At 51.8% G+C, this 18,160-nt stretch overlaps 1 protein-coding gene across 1 annotated transcript in view; it reads left to right on the forward strand.

The window, feature by feature from the left end:
* The first annotated feature begins 2,789 nt into the window (after positions 1-2,789).
* The window catches only part of PHC2 (polyhomeotic homolog 2), a 56,952-nt gene continuing 41,581 nt past the window's right edge, over positions 2,790-18,160 (forward strand). Inside the window, 7 exon segments of the mRNA XM_047723924.1 lie at positions 2,790-2,919; positions 5,756-5,950; positions 8,661-8,819; positions 9,932-10,009; positions 10,479-10,643; positions 12,548-12,634; positions 13,791-14,092. Of these exon segments, the coding sequence (XP_047579880.1) occupies positions 2,860-2,919; positions 5,756-5,950; positions 8,661-8,819; positions 9,932-10,009; positions 10,479-10,643; positions 12,548-12,634; positions 13,791-14,092 (1,046 nt within the window). The 5' untranslated portion in view covers positions 2,790-2,859.

Consider the following 18,160-nt stretch of genomic DNA (forward strand, 5'->3'; position numbering starts at 1 on the left):
TTTTTCACCACAATTTAAAAAATGAAAATGAAATGAAATAATGTTGTCCCCTTAACTCACACAATACACAAAAATTAACTCAAAATGGATCTAAGGCCTAAATGTAAGAACTCCAAAGGCACCTGGCTGGCTCTGTCGGAAGACCATGAGACTCCTGATCTCAGAATTGTGAGTTCAAGCCCCACACTGGATGCAGAGATTATTAAAATAAATTTAAGGGACACCCGAGTGGCTCGGTTGGTTAAGCCTCTGCCTTTAGCTCAGGTCATGATCCCAGGGTCCTGGGATCAAGCCTCACAGGAGGCTCCTTGCTCAGCAGGGAGCCTGCCACTCCCTTTGACTGCCACTCCCCCTGCTGTACTTTCTCGCTCTCTGACAAATAAATAAATAAAATCTTTAAAAATAAATAAATAAAACAAATTGAAAACCTTAAAATGTAAGAACTATAACTATAAAACTCTTTGAAGAAAATTTAGGTGTATATCTCTATAACTTTGGATTAGGCAATGGTTTCTTAGATATGGCAGCAACCAAAGAAAAAAATAAGTAAACAGGACTTCATCAAAATTAAAGAGGAGAAATCATGAGGATGTCGTACATGGTGAAGGAAAGCAGAACCACCAGACCAGGGCAGTAGACTTACGTCATGGAATACAGCCTCTTTCGTTATACTTCACAGACACTGGGTGTCTTACAAATCAAAGTATGTGGCAACCCTGTGTCAAGCAAGTCTACTGGTGCCATTTTTCCAACAGCACCTGCCCCCTTTGTGTCTCTGTGTCACATTTTGGTGAAACTTGCAATATTTCATACTTCTTCTTTATTACGTTTGAATGCTGCAATCTCATGATAAAACTTTCACAGATGAAGAATTGCTTCTGGTGGGTGAACAAAGAAAGTAGTTTCTTGAAATGGAATCTATTCCAGTCGAAGAAGCTCTGGAGATGGTTGAAACGACAACGAAGGATTTAGGGTGTGACATTGAGTTGATAAAGCAGCAAGCAGCAGGGTTCTAGAGGATTGCCTCCAATTTAGAAAGAAGTTCTCCAGTGGGTAAGATGCTATCAAACACCATCCCGCACTGCAGGGAAATGGTTTATGAAAGGAAAAGCCCATCAGTGCAGCAAATCTCACTGTTGTCTTATCTTAAGAAATTGCCACAGCCACCCCGACCTTCAGCAACCACTGTCCTGATCAGCCAGCAGCCATCCACATCCAGGCAAGACCCTCCTCCAGCAAAAATTTTACAACTCATTGAAAGCTCAGATGATGCTGAGCATTTTTTAGCAATAAGGCATTTTTTAAGTAAGGTATATACATTCTATTTTTAGACATAAAAATAGAAATAGAAATAGAAACTGCTGTTGCATACTTCATAGACTCCAATATAGTGTAAACAGAACTTTTACCCGCACTGGGAAACCCGAAAATTTCATCCGCCTCACTTTATTGTGATATCCGGTTCGTTGTGGCGGTCTGGAGCCAAACCCGCAGTATCCCTCCAGGCATGCCTGTGTACGGTTAGGAAAGTGGAATGAGGCTCAGAGATGAATCCTCACGCACATACACCACGCCCCAATACCCAATACTGCAGATTAGGGAACCAAGACCCAGAGAGAGAGCCTGCCTTGCCCAAGGCCATACAGCAGCCACACTGCACTGGCGTTCCCAAAGCTAGGACTACCCACCTTTTAATCCCATGCTCTTTCACCTTGAGTGCATTGCCTCTCCTAGGAAAATTGAGCCACTGGAGAATGCCCGGAGGGAGGGGCTGAGCACTGTCCCGCTTACAGCGGTGACTGTTTGCCCAGCAGCAGCATAAATCAGGGCTTCCTCTACTGTCCATCTATCATATTGCACACTTTCCTTTCCTCAACACTAGCAAATGTCTCAATCATTCATCTGGAACTTGGCAGATGATAGTGAATAATATTTTTATCTTCATATTTGTACTTCCTGCCCAATTTCTACCTGGCTAGGAAGCAGAGCTTCTTAGTCCAGAGGTAATAGACAGGCTTTAAAGGATTTAACCTCTATAATTACAAGTTCATTTTTGTCTGACTCTGTGCATTTTTTTTTCTGGGGCAGAAGACTTTAGTTTCACCATTTCTGATAGGCCCACAAAAGTGAAAACCTTCAAATAAGCCTTCATGTCTTCTACCTCGTCCATTCCCAGTACTTAGCAAGAATACTCTGCATGTGGCAGAAGCTCAACAGATGTTCAGATCTGGGGGGAACCAGGAACTTACTGCTTGCGAAAGGTTCTAGAAGTGACTGGCAAGGAGTGATGGAAGATGGGACGGGCAGCTCTATGCAGTGAAAGCGAGAAAGTGTGGGTTCAGGCAGCTCAAATGTTACTTCTCCTTTTAAATGTTCCCTAATCTCCTAGGCAGTCTGTCCTTCCCTCCTCTGCTTTGTATGAGTGAGTGAGAGAGAACCCAAGAGGGAGTGTACACTTGAGAGACAGCGGTAGCTATCAAAACCTTGAGCTAGAACAGGGAGTGCCGGCCAGAGAGAGGGAAGGAGGGGGAGGGAGAGGGGAGCAGCAGGGAGAGGGCGCATGCACGATCTAGAGCGAGTGAAAGTGAGAGGGTATGCTGGATCAGGACTGGGGGAGAGAGATCCTCAGGCACAAGAAAGGAGAGCTAGAGCACAGGAGGCAAGGAAAGCAGACACAGAGTGAGCCAGCAGCCGAGCGAGGGCCACTATGGGCAGGGCAGGCAACCAGGACTAGGACATAGTGTGGGGACAGAGCAGAGGTCAGGAATGGGGAGAGAGAGCTCATTGCTGTAAACTAGAGCAACCACTCAGGATCAATGCAGCCCAGGTAAGAGAGAGAGGAGGGAGAGGGAGAGATGCATGCACCTGTTCCAGAGAGAGACAGAGAGCCCGCGAGTCCCGAGCCAAAGCACCATCAAGGTGAGTATGATCTTCCCCTTGGAAGAGGATGGGGCCAGGGCAAGGAAGCACAGGTAGGACTGAGGACAGGGACAGGGGACAGGAACAAGAACAGGAAAATCAGAAAACCAGGGTTTGGGAGCAAAAATTAATGAGACAAGGCAAAGCTGGGGGGGAGGGTGGGGAGGAGCCAAGAATGCAGCAGGAGTAAGGAGACCATCAGGTAAGTGAATTCAGGAAACACATTATGTCTATCCCTGTGTTGCTAAGTCTCCCACCCTAGCATGAGGGCCAGCTGCTGTCCTTGCCTGTGCAGGTTTTCTATATAGGAGTGGCATGCTCTCTTTAGGATTCTGCCCTGCTTTATTTGTCAGCAAGGACAGAGTATATACTGTGCACAAGATCTGCCTGAGCTGCTGCTGAGGCTCCATCATTCAGGAAGTGTGGATTACTCACTCTGTCCTTAATTTGCTGTGACTGCTGCCGTTTTCCCATTTTATGTTTTATGTTTACAAGTACTTGCACTGAAATTTCCCAGGGCAGAATGAAACCAAGAACTGAAACCGCACCCTGCTCAAAAGGGAGAGTGAGGCACTTAACTAAAAGAAGACTTTGGGATTCTATGGGATTTTCCATGTTTGAATTTAACTCTGATTTGTCGGTGGCGATCCTTGAAATTTCAACTGAGCCTTGTCTCTGCAGCTAGTTTGTCGGTTCCTGCAAGATGGAATTATGCCTGTACGCCTTCCTACCCAACCTACCTGTCCCTCCCTAGAACTTAAGATAAGATAGGTTTCAACCGAGCAGAGCGCAGGAAGTATTTGTTGACACTGGTTTTATTGATTCCTACGTTGTTACCATCGTAACAATCTTTGACAAGTGATGGCCATAAGGAGGCAGGCACGAGGCAGGCACCGAGCGCAGCTCTGCACAAAGGGAACTCATGACAAGAGCCTTGCCCTGTGGCAGAAAAGGAGACATTCAAACATTAGGGGCAATCACTCCTCAAGGACCCAGGACTCACAGGTCCCGGTCCTTTAGCCTGTACCCCTACTTTGTTCAGCTCACTGCGAAACCCACCCAGTCAGAAAAAGGCAGCCTGAGAAACATTGAGCGCCTCCACACCGAGAAGCTTTGGGAAGAAGCCAATAGGACATTAATGACTGTTTTAGTTTTGGGTACTAACCAATGCTCTTGGCAGTATGAAAAATCATATATATTTTTTTCATTTCTTAAACTGGCATAATGTGCAAAGAGAATTCAATGTTTATGATGGGATGACAAGTGTCGTTTCTAGATATAGGAAAGAATAGGTAGAAGGAAAAGCTCATATGTAGAAATGAGAATTTTAGGAATAGCATGAAAGAAGAAAGGGGAACTTGACCTTAGACCTGGATCTGCCTTTCTCACCACCCCTCCTTCCCTCCCAGCCCCTTCACTCCCCAACACATGTCTCAAGGGGACATGTGATTTCCAGTTCTGAATCCAGATCATAGGCTGGTCCCTGAGGGAATTCCTGGCACCCTTTAGTGGCTGGGATCGAAGGTTCCAGGAGGCTGGGCCAGCTCTACCTTGGAGAGGATTGCTCTATTGGAACCGGACTGGAGACCATTTTAATAACCACAACAACAGCCAATGCCTGGAGTGTTCCGTATTTGCCTGATGCTCTACTAAGCACTCTGTATCATTATTTGACTTGCATCTCCCACCAATTCATGGATTCTCACATCTGACAGATTGAGACAGAAGGTTTGGGAAGTGTGACTTGCCAAGGTTTCCCAGCTTGTAAGCGGCAGAGCCAGGACTCAAACCCAAGTCTTTCGGAACCCCAAACCTGCAGTTTCAACCACACTGCTTGACACAGCGCCCTGCTTAGCGTTAGATCAGAGGGCACTCTCTAACTACTTCTTCGAGAAAATAGAGACTCCAAACACGCTGGCAGCTCTTCTGGCCTGGACCAACACAACCAAATAAACCCTCCAGCTCATTTTATTGCCTCATTCATCTCTTTCCCTCATTCTGTTCTCCCCAGACTTGTAATCCCATCTCTTTCATTAATGAGCTATATACATTCAGACAAATAATAAGTTCTCTGATGCCCCGTTTCTCCATTCCGAAGGTAAAGAGGTAGAGTGTAGGGGGTGAGGGGGGACCGGGGAGAATGGGGGGGAGCTGACCCCTAAGATCACTGGCAGGAAGGCCACTGGAGGTAATCTGCCTCCTTTGCTACTTTTAGCTCCTTCAGCAGAACAAGGAGTGCCAGGTCATAGACTTTATATATATTTTTAAAGATTATTTATGGGGCACCTGGGTGGCTCAGTGGGTTAAGCAACTGCCTTCAGCTCAGGTCATGATCTCCAGGTCCTGGGATCGAGTCCCGTGTCAGGTTCCCTGCTAAGTGGGGAGCCTGCTTCTCTCTCTCTGCCTGCTGCTCCCCTTTCTTGTGCTCTCTCTTTCTGTCAAATAAATAAATAGTATCTTTTTTAAAGAAAGATTTTTTTTTTAAATTTATCAGAGCATGAGCGAGAGTGGGGAGGGGGTGGCAGAGAGAGAAACAGGCCCTCCACCGAGCAGAGAGCCCAATGCGAGACTCGATCCCAGGACCCTGAGACCCTATGATCTGAGCTGAAGGCAGATGCTTCACTGATTGAGCCACCCAGGTGGCCCCAGGTCTTAGACTTTAAAATCAGGCAGATCTGATTGTGAGTCACACCTGGCCTTGTCCTTCCGTGACAAGTACATCTCAGGCCTCAGTCCAGAAGTGGTCCCACCCCAGGCTGATGGAAAGCTGATACATATGTATGCGTTCTCTAGGAAGCACCTGTGTGACATTTCACTTCTGCCTCTTTGCTCCCAGCACCTGCCTGCCCTTCTGCTGTCCAAGTGCCCTGACTGTGCCATTGCACCGGCCATGGAGAACGAGCTGCCAGTCCCCCATACATCCAGCAGCACCAGCAGCAGCTGCAACAGTGGCAGCAGCGGTGGGAGTGGCCGCCCCACGGGGCCCCAGATTTCTGTGTATAGTGGCATTCCTGACCGGCAGACTGTGCAGGTAAGATTCCAGCTGATCTAGAGATCGTAGTCCTGGATCATGTTGGGGCTAGCCAGGAGGACATGTTGGCATGGTCTGGGGAGCAACTGGGCTGCGGACTCTAGAATGGGCATCAGGGAATGTGTTCATGGATATATACTTAGACACCGCTAGAGAAGAAGTGATGCTAGATGGGTCTGATCAGGGAGGTTCAGGGAGAGAGAGAATACTTTGCAGATCTGGAAAATTCCTATCTCACCTGGTGATTCAGATCCCAGAGTGCTGTTTGGGAGGACAGGCATGTGAAAGTGTGAAGGGGAAACAAAAATAATAAGCAGAAAAAAAGCAATAGGGAGCTACTCAGCCACCACCTAGACCTATTATCTGAAAAACCACTGCCCTGTAATAAAACTAAGTTTCTTAGAGGACCAAAAGGGATCCCCAAAGCAGTAGTGGCTAAGTGTCATCCCTGAGGCCTTCCGGGTGATGACACATGGTCCCCCACACACCCATGCCCATGTTTCACCATCTGCTTTGTGCCCCATATGGTACGAAAACCACTGCGGATTTATCTAATCCTCCTGCTGGAAATGGGTATTACATTCTTCTTCCATAACGGAGAAGACTGAGGCCCAGAGAAGGTAATAACTCACCCAGGCCATTCAGGTGAAGACAGAAAAGGCTGAACCTCATGCCCCCCACAGCCCTGTGTCTGTGTGAGGTCCCCAGATAAGACAGATAGACTGCCCCTAGGAAGTGTTCGCTCCAGGGAGCTGGGCTAATCCCCCACAAATGTATCAGACATGTGACCTCATCCGGCTTTGGCCCCTGGCCCAGATTTGGGAGTGGAGGACACGTCACAGTAGACAGCGAGAGAGTCTGAAGATACCATCAGGTACTCTGAAGTCTTCCCTCTCCGGGTTACCTCTGTGTCCGGTGGAGTAAAGCCATGGTTCCTGCACCCATCCTTACCACCCCCACACCTGGCTTCTTCCCAGCCCCTCGGAACATGAGGGTTTGAGCACAGCTTCTGGCAGCCCACGTCAGGATGAGCCGTCCTCCCACATCTCATCACAAGTCTAGATGCAAGGGATTGGGGGTTTTCTGTGCTGCGATGGACACCCCCCCCCCCCGCCACGGTTGCGTTGCGCACCAATGCACAGTGGTTCAGGGCTCCTGCCATTTCCACTTGTTGTCACCAGCCCTCTGGTGAGGAAGAGCCACCATATCTCCACCACTACTGTCCGGATTGCAGGGATGTTCATTCAGGAGTCTAAGGAAAATAGAGAGGCCTAGGTGAGGGGAGTAAGAGGAAAGGATTCTGGGAGAGAACAAGGAATAAAGAGCACTGTGATTGTATAAACTGGGACCATTTGAGGAGAGAGAACACTGAAGAGGAGTGGGATCTGAAGAATTGGGCTGGGGTGGAGGAATCTGGAGATCCCAGAGCCCATGAAGAATCTGAGATATTAGCCTGTTTTTGCAGAACTCCAAATCTGAGCCCAAAGATGGTGTTGGTCAAGAACCACCAGCCCTAGAAGTCAGGCTAAGGCAGAGAAAGCCAGACTGGATGCTTGCTTGTTGGGGGCAGGACCCAGGGTGGGGAGCAGCCCCATGGTCAGGGATGTGGCAGAGCTAAGAGTAGCAAGTGGGCCAAAGACTGGCCAGCGCCCGCATGGAGCATCAGGAGGCAAGATGGCAGGAGGGTGACCAGGCAAGGAGAAGGGAGGAGAAATGTCTGTGGGGCTTAGGAGAAGAAGACAGAAGATCTCAGGGCTGGGTGAAAGGCATTCACTTTTATTTGTTCCTGGGGATAAGTGGAGGTTTTGAGACATTGGGAGTGAAGGTTGGGGAGAAGGAGATCAAAGAATCAAAGGAAGCCTTTGTCACTTCCTAGAGGCAATGGCTCAGCCAGTCTAGTCTGGAAACAGGAGTAGCAGCAAGGCTGGTGATAGTGATGGTGGCCAGAAAGAGGGAATGACGGAGAGGGGAAGAGAAAGAATACAAGAGAAAGGCATCATCCTTGTGGCACTGGCCTGCTCTCTAAGGCCAATGGGACTTTCTTCTAAGGGACTGATGGAACTCTAGCAGCTGGGGGCAGATCCTGGGAAGCAGCCCCAGCCTGGAGGGTGTGGCCCTTGGGTAAGTTGCGGCTGCTGGCTGTGCTGCTCAGGCTGGACTAGGCCCCCCTTCGGACCTGCCTCTCTCTCCTACCCCTTTCCTTCTCTCCACCTTATTGGGCCTCAGTCCCCCTGCCCTCACTGTCCAGTGCTCTGGTCCCCCAATCTGAGCACAGGGAATGGCCAGAGGGGGAGTGGCGAACAAGCCTGGCAGGGGACACGGTGTCCCTGGAGGCTTTCTCCCCGCTACCTGCTGTCTGTCGCCCTGAGCCTCCCCGCTGCCCAGAGCCGCTCAGAGCAGCGGTGTCCTGCTCTGACTTTCCCCACGCCACGCGGCGGCCGCGCCCAGAGCTGATGCAGTTGGGGAGGAGAGGAGCCCAGGAGCTGAAGCTCTGCAGGGGCAGACGAGGGCGGAGAAGTAGGCAGGGTGGACCGGCGCCGGCCGCAGGCCTCCCTAGGGCGTGGTGACCCATTGTAGGGGTGGCCGCTGGCCTGGGGTGCCCTGAGCAGTTAAGGGGAGATGGGGCTTCCCAGGCGTTGGGGAAGAAGGGGAGGGTCCCCGCCAGCCCGGTGACAGCGCTGCCTCCCCCTGTCCCCCGCCGGCCCCCTAGGTGATCCAGCAGGCGCTGCACAGGCAGCCCAGCACGGCGGCCCAGTACCTGCAGCAGATGTACGCGGCCCAGCAGCAGCACCTCATGCTGCAGACGGCCGCGCTCCAGCAGCAGCACCTCAGTGGCGCCCAGCTCCAGAGCCTGGCTGCCGTGCAGCAGGTGAGAGGGGCAGGGTGGGGGAGGGGGGAGGAGGGAGGAGCAGGCCTTGTATGCACGGTGCGGTGCCGTGCGGTGCCGCTGGGGGCAAGGGGGGAGGGGCACAGGGGCAGGGGGTGCCCTCACAGAATCCCTGGGCGGGGGCACGAAGGTCATGGTCCTTTGCCAGATGAGGAAAGAGTGTGTGGGAAGTTCGGCCCAGGGCCCAAGTTCACACAGCCCCGTGAGTGGAGTGGTGGAACTCTCTGCCCAGCTGGCCCCAGGAAGAAGGGCCGGGGGAACCCCTCCTCCCCAGGGCACCACACCACACTAGGGGGGGCCCCGGAGGGAGTGACCTCAAAAGAAGGCCGTTGGCGGGGGCCGGAGGGAGTGACCTCAAGAGAAGGCCGTTGCCCACCTAGCTTCCTGTCTGTCCTCCGTGGCTGAGAAGACCTCATGCGTTCCTTCATTCACCAAAAGTCCCGTGCACCCACTGTGCCACAGGGCATGTCAGACACTGAGTCCGCTGTGGACCCTGCTTCGCAGAGCTTAGATGAGGTGAGAGCGAGCAAACAGAAACCCAGATAGATGAGGAAGCGAAATATCTAAATCTCTAAGTTGCTTTAAGCAGTCTGAAAGAGAAAGTTCGCTTGGCCTGAGAGACAAGTGGGTTGTCCTGGGTTGGGCAGCCAGGGACCGTCTGTCTGCTGGAGGGACATGGCGCTGACACGTGAAGTATGGGAAGAAGCCGGCCATGGGAAGGCGGGCAGACAGAACATGCCAGACAGCCTGTGCAAAATCTCTCATGGGGTCTGTGAGCCCAATGTGACAGAGCACGGTGGCAGGGGCTACAGAGACCCAGAAAGATAGGTAGTAATCATCACTAATCCTCTGAGCTCTTACGTGTAGATGCTTTGCCTTGCTTCATCCTTTCCGTGATGCTACAAGGTGGGTTCTGTTTTTTTAAAGAGGAAACTGAAGCACGTGCTTGAGGCCACACAGATGAAGTAGAATGAGGGTTTGACTGTAGGCTTTGGACTCCTAACCATTGTCCTCTAGCGCTTCCTTAGAGAGCTTGGGGAACAGCTAGCTGGAGGAGATCTGGGGCCCTTGTGACAAGCATTGTTCTTTTCTAGGCAAGCCTGGTGGCCAACAGACAAGGGAGCACGTCAGGCAGCAACGTGTCTGCACAGGCCCCAGCCCAGTCATCCTCGGTGAGTAGGTTGGAGAGCAGCAAGCAGAACCCACGGCGCTGGGTCCAGCTCCTCCCTCCTTGCCCCAGATGCTCTCGGGCTCCCAGACCCAGGCAGGGAATCCTTAGCCCTGCTCATGGCTGGAATCTATCACTCTTGCCAGGGTAGGGGGGAAAAAAATTGGCTCTTTCTAACCCTTACTTTAGTAACTCCCTGTCACCCTTCACTCCAACGGCCAGACTCTCTGTGTAGAGTTCAGTTCTCTCTGCCACTGAACCCTCCCTGCAGCTCCACACATAGGCCAGAGATGGGCCAGAGATGGGGCAGGGCTGAGGGACGCTCCAAGACGCATGTGTCAGAGATGGTCCTAAAGAAGGCTGAATCCACCAAGGAACAGAGGAGGGAGAGAGAAAGAAGTGGATGGGGGGGGGGGGCACAGAGTTAACCAACAGAACCTCCTGCTTCCTACTGCATGTTTCTCTCTCATCAGATCAATCTGGCAGCCTCCCCAGCAGCAGCCCAGCTCATCAACCGGGCGCAGAGCGTCAACTCGGCGACAGCCTCAGGCATCGCCCAGCAGGCTGTGCTCTTGGGCAACACGTCATCTCCGGCCCTGACGGCAAGCCAAGCACAGATGTATCTAAGGGCGCAGATGGTGAGTACCCAGCCTGGGCCGCAGCTCAGATGGCCTGGGAGGAGGACAAAGACAGACAGGTTGGGGCTGGGAGGTTAAAGAGGGTAGGGATTAGAGAAGTGGTGGGGAGGAGCACCCAGGGACAGGCGGCAAGAGGTAAGGGGTGGCATAAAGAAGAGGGCATCTGGAAGGTTGAATGGGAGCTTGGGTACAGGCTCAGTGACCCAAGGACATGTGGGGTTCCCAGCTGAAATGGAGAAGGTTGCTGATGAGGCCTCCTTTCCTTTCCTAATAGTCCTCTTCTTATCAGAAACCACTCCCCCGAATTCATTAGGGTAGAAAATGGAGGGGCCCATGCCCAGATGGTCAGTATACGCAGATACTTAAGCAAACACATAGACATCCATGAACTTTACAAAAATGGGGTCTTAACCCCTTGTGGCAGGCCTTACAGGGACCAGCCACCACTAGTTCCAGGGCCAAAGGAGAATTCCAGCCCAGGGGGTAAAGGTGACATTCCATTTCACGACACACTGCTGTCTCCACTGCTCTCCCAACTGGGTCCCCATCCAAATCAGGGTCACTCTGTCACCTGTTAATTCAGCTTATTTGAATGTGCCAAATGTGCTCAGGATGGGATCAGCCCCAGACCTGCTTACCTAGAATCTCTCCTCTATACCTGCCCCTAAGGGATGCAAAGGTCCTGAGGTCTGGGTCCTTAAGATTTAGAAGAATTTCCAGGGAAAACAGCAGCATACTTCCCAGGAGGCAAATAACGTGTAGCTCTCTGTCAGGCTCAGCTCACTGAGTCTGATCTCGTGTCTCCCCTCCTGAAGATGTCTCCCTCTGGCTCCTTGACACGCTGCCCTGAAGACAATACAGTCCTACCCTCCCTTTGCTTCTGTGGCCAGAACTTGACACTTGGGGATTTTCCGGTCTTGCTCCAGCACTTCCTTTCTTGACTCTGAGTTTGTTGTTTGTAGTGTTCCATTCCCTGGAAATAGCCTCTGGGACACACAGTATGGAATAGACTTGCACTTCCCTAGGGAACAGGAGGCCACAGCGTGACCCTGCCCAAACTTGCCTTTGTCTTCGGTTTACTCGTTCCCTTGTCCTACTCAGCTGCCCCAGTCGGGGTCCTTCAGCCTGTCTGCCTCCCTCCCCAGTGCAGGGCACACCCGCCCAGAGGAGTAGACATAGGTGTACCTCAGAGTTTGGGGAAAGCTGCCTATGAGATATCTGCAGACCCACGGGGCACCAAACAAGGCTCGCAGGGTTGGAAGTGTCACGCACAGACCTGCATGTAGCTGGTACCCACCGAAGGAGAGGCAGGCCCGAGTATGGCTCCAGGAACCCCGGTCTTCCGCCACCATTGTCTCTGCACCCCCCTCCCACCTGAATCTAAATTTGACTAAGAACCGAGAAAAGAATACATCTACTTGGATCCCTTGTGCAGGGGAGTCCCATTCTGGCCCAGACCTGGAGTCAGGAGTGGGTTAGACCTGGAAAGAGGTCCTATGACATCTGTCTGAACCCAAGGTCCCTGCTCCCTGGGGTGCTGTGGAGAGAGTGACTTCAGGGTGTCCCAGGAAGTTTGGCCCTCTGGGATGAGCTCCTCACAAAGGCTTCTGAAGTAAACCCAACATGCATCCCCAGATGCGCTCTCCCCCGCCTCCCCTTCACTAGCCAGCCTGGATCAGGACGCTACAAGCCTCTTGAGACTTTCAGGTGGTCCCCCTGGACTCTTTCCCTCTCTTGCCTCCCTCTTTCCCCATATCTGCTCCTTGGCTGAACTGGCCTGTCCTGTGGCTGAGCCCACATTGGGCAGGTAAAAGGCGCCTCGTTTCCTGTGATTCCAGGCCCAGCCAGGTAACCTGGTGCAGGTAGCTAGGAGCCTAGGCGGCACTGTTCCTTTGTCCCCTCAGCTCATCTTCACGCCCACGGCCACCGTCGCTACTGTGCAGCCTGAGCTCGGCACTGGCTCCCCCGCCCGGCCCCCCACCCCCGCCCAGGTGAGGATTCCATGCTGCTGGGAGGGCAGGGGGGTGGGCACCTCCGTAGAGGGGTACTGATACCGGGTATGGGCACAGGCCTGGAGGCTCTTTGACTCTCTTGAAAGGTTGGGATCTTCTAGGAAAGCCGGGGGGAGACAGGACATCCCGCTGCTCCCAGACTGACTCCTTAATTAATTCCCCCGTTGAGAAGACCTCAGCCACTCTCGACTCCGCTCCATTCCCTCAAACGTAGATCAGGAGTCAGAGAGCAACAGGCTGGGGTAAACGCTGTTGCCAATAATGGGTGGCCATTACTAGCTTTTTCCCAGTATAACTTCTGTGTTGCTTTTCAAGTGGAAAAATCCCACTCTGGCTACACACACTAGCCCCTCTAGTTCAGGAAAAATGGCACGGAAGAGGGAGCAAGGTCAGTCCTGGGTCCCCACCTTCCGCTGGGAGTACACAGATACTGCTGTGGCTGTAAAGATTCTAAGGGCAGCGGGGCAACACCACCCCCCTCCCCAACTCTCTCCTCACCCCAGCTACAGTCCGGGAGAGCACTTGGGAGCGAGAGAAATCAGATTGGTCAGAAGCAAGTCAGGCACAGCCTCTGCGCGTCCAGCAGAGGGCACCAGGGGCCAGGTTGAGTAAGCACGCTGATCCTGGTGTAAACCTCTTCCTGAGATCCTGAGGACAAAAAAAACAAAAACAAAACCAAAAACAAAAGATCCTTTGCCTGGTGGCCACGCTGGTCAATTAACTTTCACTTTTGCCCTGGCCCTTTTGAGTGTGGGAAGCCCTGGACCCCGCTGTAGCTGGGAATTCTTTCTAAATGGAATGCATCCCATCCTGATAGTTTGGGGGAGGAGAGGAGGTAACGGAAGGGAGAGAGAGCCCGCCCCAGCCTGGGTGGGCATCCCTTCTCAGAATTCAGTTTCTTCTGCTGACGGATCCAAGCACTAGCATTCTTTCTTGTCCCCTTTAGAAACTCTACCTGCTCCTGGTTCCTCTTTCGGCCCCTAACTCATTTTCTCTCTTTTCTCTCTGGATTTTACAACCTGCTGTCCCAGTTAGCCATTCCTAGGTCCATCCCTACCTCATTCCCTGTCTTAGCTGTGTGTTACCACTGCTGCTACCCACATTCTCGGGACTCCTATAGACCCCTCTTTTCCAGGTACAGAACTTGACCCTTCGAACACAGCAGCCACCAACTGCAGCAGCCTCGGGCCCTACCCCCACCCAGCCTGTCCTGCCCAGCTTGGCCCTGAAACCCACGCCAGGTGGTAACCAGCCTCTGCCTACCCCATCACAGGGCAGAAACACCGCTCAGGGTTCCCCCGCAGGTGCCAAGCCTGGCATAGCTGACAGCGTGTTGGAGCCACTCAAGAAAGGAGATGGTAACAGCAACGCACAGGGGAGCATGGAGGGCCGGGCTGGGCTCAGCCGGATGGCCCCCGCTGTGGCCACCCACCCCTCGTCGCACCAGGTAAGGGCTCCATGGACAGGGTCTTATCCAGAAAACCCAGGAGGACTATAAGGGAAGGGGAAACTTTCAAACTTTCCTTTTTCCCATGGACATGCTAAGATCCCAGCCCTGCATCTCCTCCTCTTCCCTCTTCCAATCTTTTTTTTTAAAGATTTTATTTATTATTTGACAGAGAGAGATCACAAGTAGACAGAGAGGCAGGCAGAGAGAGAGAGAGAGAGAGGGAAGTAGGCTCCCTTCCCTCTTCCAATCTTGAGGCGTTCATCAGCTCCTTGTTCTGTACCATGTCTCCATCTAGCTTAGAGGAAGAAAGCCATATCATCTGGAATAAAGGAGTCCTTAGCCACGGGCGCAATGGTGAATCTCGGAGTACCACTCAGAGCTCCTAGCCTAAGAGAGTGGAGGCTGTCAGTTGGGCTATTTTGAAATGCTCTAAGGGTCAGCAAGAGGGATAGGGACGAGCCCGATGCACACAAGAACCACACAGGCAGATGAGGAAGCGGGAAGTTGATTTTCTCATCATGCAACAGACATTTGTTGACAAATGTATGCCAGTTATGGTGCCAGTTCCGGAAGCGCAGAGATAAATGAGACTTGGGCTCTGCCCTCCGGGGAGGGCACTGTCTAGGGAGATAGACAAGTACAGTGAGGTACTTGTGATACTCATAAATGTGAGCTCTGGGCACTGCAGGGACACCGGGGAGCTGTCTAGCTCTGGGGAGGAGAGCCAGAAAGTCTTGCCAAGGAGGGTGACACTTGAGAAAAAAAATCTAGCGGATTAAAAAATAATAATACCCAGATTATCTGTGAGGCAGGTTCTGGGAGGGGACTGACTCAGCATCCCCTGAGGCTGGACCTCTTTCCCTGCCTGCTAGCATTGTCCCAGCACCGCCTGCTGTAGGCAGTCAGTCTTTCCTTAGAAAAGTCTCAGAAGGAGGGCCTGGGTGACTCAGTCAGTTAAGCATCTGCCTTCAGCTCCGTAATGACCCCAGGGTCCTGGGATTGAGTCCCACGTTGCTCTCTGCTGCCACTCCCCCTGCTTGCTTTCTCTCTTGCCATCCCTCTCTCTGACAAATAAATAAATAAAATCTTAAAAGAAAAAAACAACCCTAGAAGCCAGCTTATCGGTCTAGGGAATGAGACCACAATGTTAGACCACCCAAATAAATATAGCTATGCTGCTGCCCCTTGGAACAATTTGTTACTTAAACTGTAACCCTCGGAGGATTTACTAGTTGCCAAGCACATGTAGATACGGCCTTAAAGAAATACGTATACTGGCACAGGTCTCTGGGAGAAGGACGCTACACACGTGAAGCCGGGAACGTCTGGCCCGCCCAGGCGGAACACCGCCTGCTTCAGGGAAGCGAGCACCCGGAACACCCGGGTCAGCTCAGGGTGGAACGAAAACCGCCTGCTTCCCTTTTCCGTGATCGCTCCTTTCTCTTCCCAGAGCGCCCGCTGTTAGTTAGTTGAGTCCTTTGAATGTGCTTGTTAACTATAACTTTATCCTCCTCCTCGCTAGTCCCGCAAGATGTGACTAACGTTTGACCTTCATCGGTCCCTTCTGTTGGCTATTGTTTCTATCTAATAAAAAGTGAGACTGTGGAGTTGCTCGGGGCAGCAGTGCTTTCGAACCGTTGTCCCCAGCTCCCAATCTCTTGCAGCTGACTTGTTTGTGCCTAATTCTTCTCCTGTCGCCGACTGGAAAGCGGCATAGCTATAGACAATATGGCCTAACATGAAAGAGATCATTATCCTGGTCAATACCTGAGACCACCACTGACCCTCTGTCTTCATCCAGACCATTTTACCAGCCAATCTAACCTGCATTTTTTTTTCTTGAGAGCCTATGTATGCCAGTTACTAGATTAACCAAGAGGGCCAGAATACAACACCTTACCTAAATAATGTGCAGTCCAAAAGAGGGGGCCAGATATATAAGCAAATCCATTCAACTTCAAAGATCTTATTATAGGAGTAAGTCCAAGGTAAGTGTGGGCACAGGCCGCCAACTCAGTGCCAGGATGATGGGTCAGAGATACTGTCCCTCAGAGGAAATGGCCTGTGAGTCTTAAAGCATGAGTAGTTTCCCCACCAGACAAAGCAGGGGAAGATAGTCAAGACAGGGGAAAGCACAAGTCAAGTGTCATGATAGCGAGCAAGAAGGATCTACACTCCAGTCCTTCATTTACTCTCCTTAGGTTTCAAGGGCAAAGGGTTGGTGATTCTCTGCCTTTGGACGGTCACTGCTTGAGCTAAGGAAGGCAGCCAGCTCACCGACACACGCCTCACTGCCCTGTGTGTTCCAGATGTTTCTCACCGGCTGGCATTGCTTTCATCAGACACTAGTCCAGCCTCTTCCTGACTAGGCTCAAAAGGGTCAAGGCTGGGCATCTTACAGCGAGTTGACAGCAGCTTGGATGAGAGTGAGACCCCAAATTAGCACTTCTACCTTCTCATTCAAGCTACAAACCCTACAAGCCCTACTTCCTGAGAACCATTTCCATCCAAGCCAAAATATAGCCTCTCCCTAGATTGAGGCTAGCCCCCCAGATTCTAGGACCCTTCCACAGAAAGACCAGTTTCTCGAGTTCTTTCTAAATGTGCAAGGGAAACCCTGGAGTCCTCGAGAAACTGGGGTGCTGAGAAAACATCTCCTGTGACCTAGATGATACGCTAGGCATCTTTATCACACCGTCCTGTTAACCTTCGAAAGAACCTGTAAGGTAGATGTGTTTATCCATTTGCAGACGAGAGGATGAAAGCTCAGATAGCTTATCCAAGAACTTACTACAATATGTTTCTCAAGGTCAACATAAATCCTAAGCGGCAGAACTGGAAACCAGTTTCTGTGCCTGGCCGAGTCAGATTCTGTATTCTTAGTCCTTCAGCTGTATTTTTGCCTCTCCCATTTCTTGCAGTAATTTGGGTCTTTCCTAGGCTTTCCTGTTCGTGACCGAAAAAAGTCAAAGAGCCTGATGGTTCTAAGTTCTGCATCTTACGGAATCCAGCGGAGGACTCTCTTCTCTTGAATCTTATAAAGGTGACAGTAGTGAGTTACAGGCTGAGGCCTGGGGCCCAGGCATGGCCTGGGACTAGTAATTTGTGGCTATATACAATACAGAGACCAGTGGCTCTCCAGAACTTTTTTTTGGAGCAGCTGTGAGCCTCATCTAGATCATACAAATCAGTGGGCTTTGCATGGTTGCTGCCTCCTACCATCCTCTCCCATTCTTCCTTCCTTCTTCTCCCCCTTCCTCTCTGTAAGGCAGTGATTCCATTCCCCACCCCAACCTCCCAGATGGAATGCCGTGGAAGGGTTATGATGCTGCAGATCCTCTCAGGCCTCTGGAACAAAAAGAGAGGGAAATAATCCTTAAGTCCTGGTGGGGGCGGCCTGGAACAGCACCTGGCGCTGGGCTCGGGGTCCTCAGGCAGAGGTAGTTTCTCGGCCTCCTGCCCAGCCCAACCCACTTCGAATGAACAGAGGAATCAGAGCATGTGGGCATGCACACTGGAGAGAGGAGAGAGAGAGAGAGTGTGTGTGTGTGTGTGGTGTGTGTGGTGTGGTGTGTGAAAGAGACAGAGAGAGAGGGAGGGAGGGAGGGAGGGAGAAGCGGGGGGTGGCGGGGTTTTGTTGGTTATTGGAGCATTTTCGAGCTGGCTGACTGGTTGCCTCCAGGGAGCAGTAACCAGTAGAGACCTGCGGTGGGGGGCAGTGGGGGATCATAGTGGAGAGGAATGTGTCCCCCTGGGGGCTATGTACTCCCAGAAACAGGCAATGCTGTAGTCCCAAGCTGGGACTGCTCCCACTGACAGCTGTTTGGGGGCAAAGCCCCTCCCCCATGGCGAGCTCCCTGCGGTTCCTTGCTCCTGTCACCTTGGCAACCAGCTTCTTTAAGATCTGCAAATAGAAAAGGTCCCTTATGCCCTGAAAAGGGGTGGGTTGGTAGGTGGGGGAGGGGAGTAAGGGGCGGAGAGGAGAGCCTAAGAGGTGGGCTTCTCAGAAATTCGAGGGACAGAACAAGGGAGGGCTTTAAGAGGAGCAGGCAGCA

This window comes from Lutra lutra, chromosome 4 (assembly GCF_902655055.1).
Source record: "Lutra lutra chromosome 4, mLutLut1.2, whole genome shotgun sequence".
Classification (NCBI taxonomy): domain Eukaryota; kingdom Metazoa; phylum Chordata; class Mammalia; order Carnivora; family Mustelidae; genus Lutra; species Lutra lutra.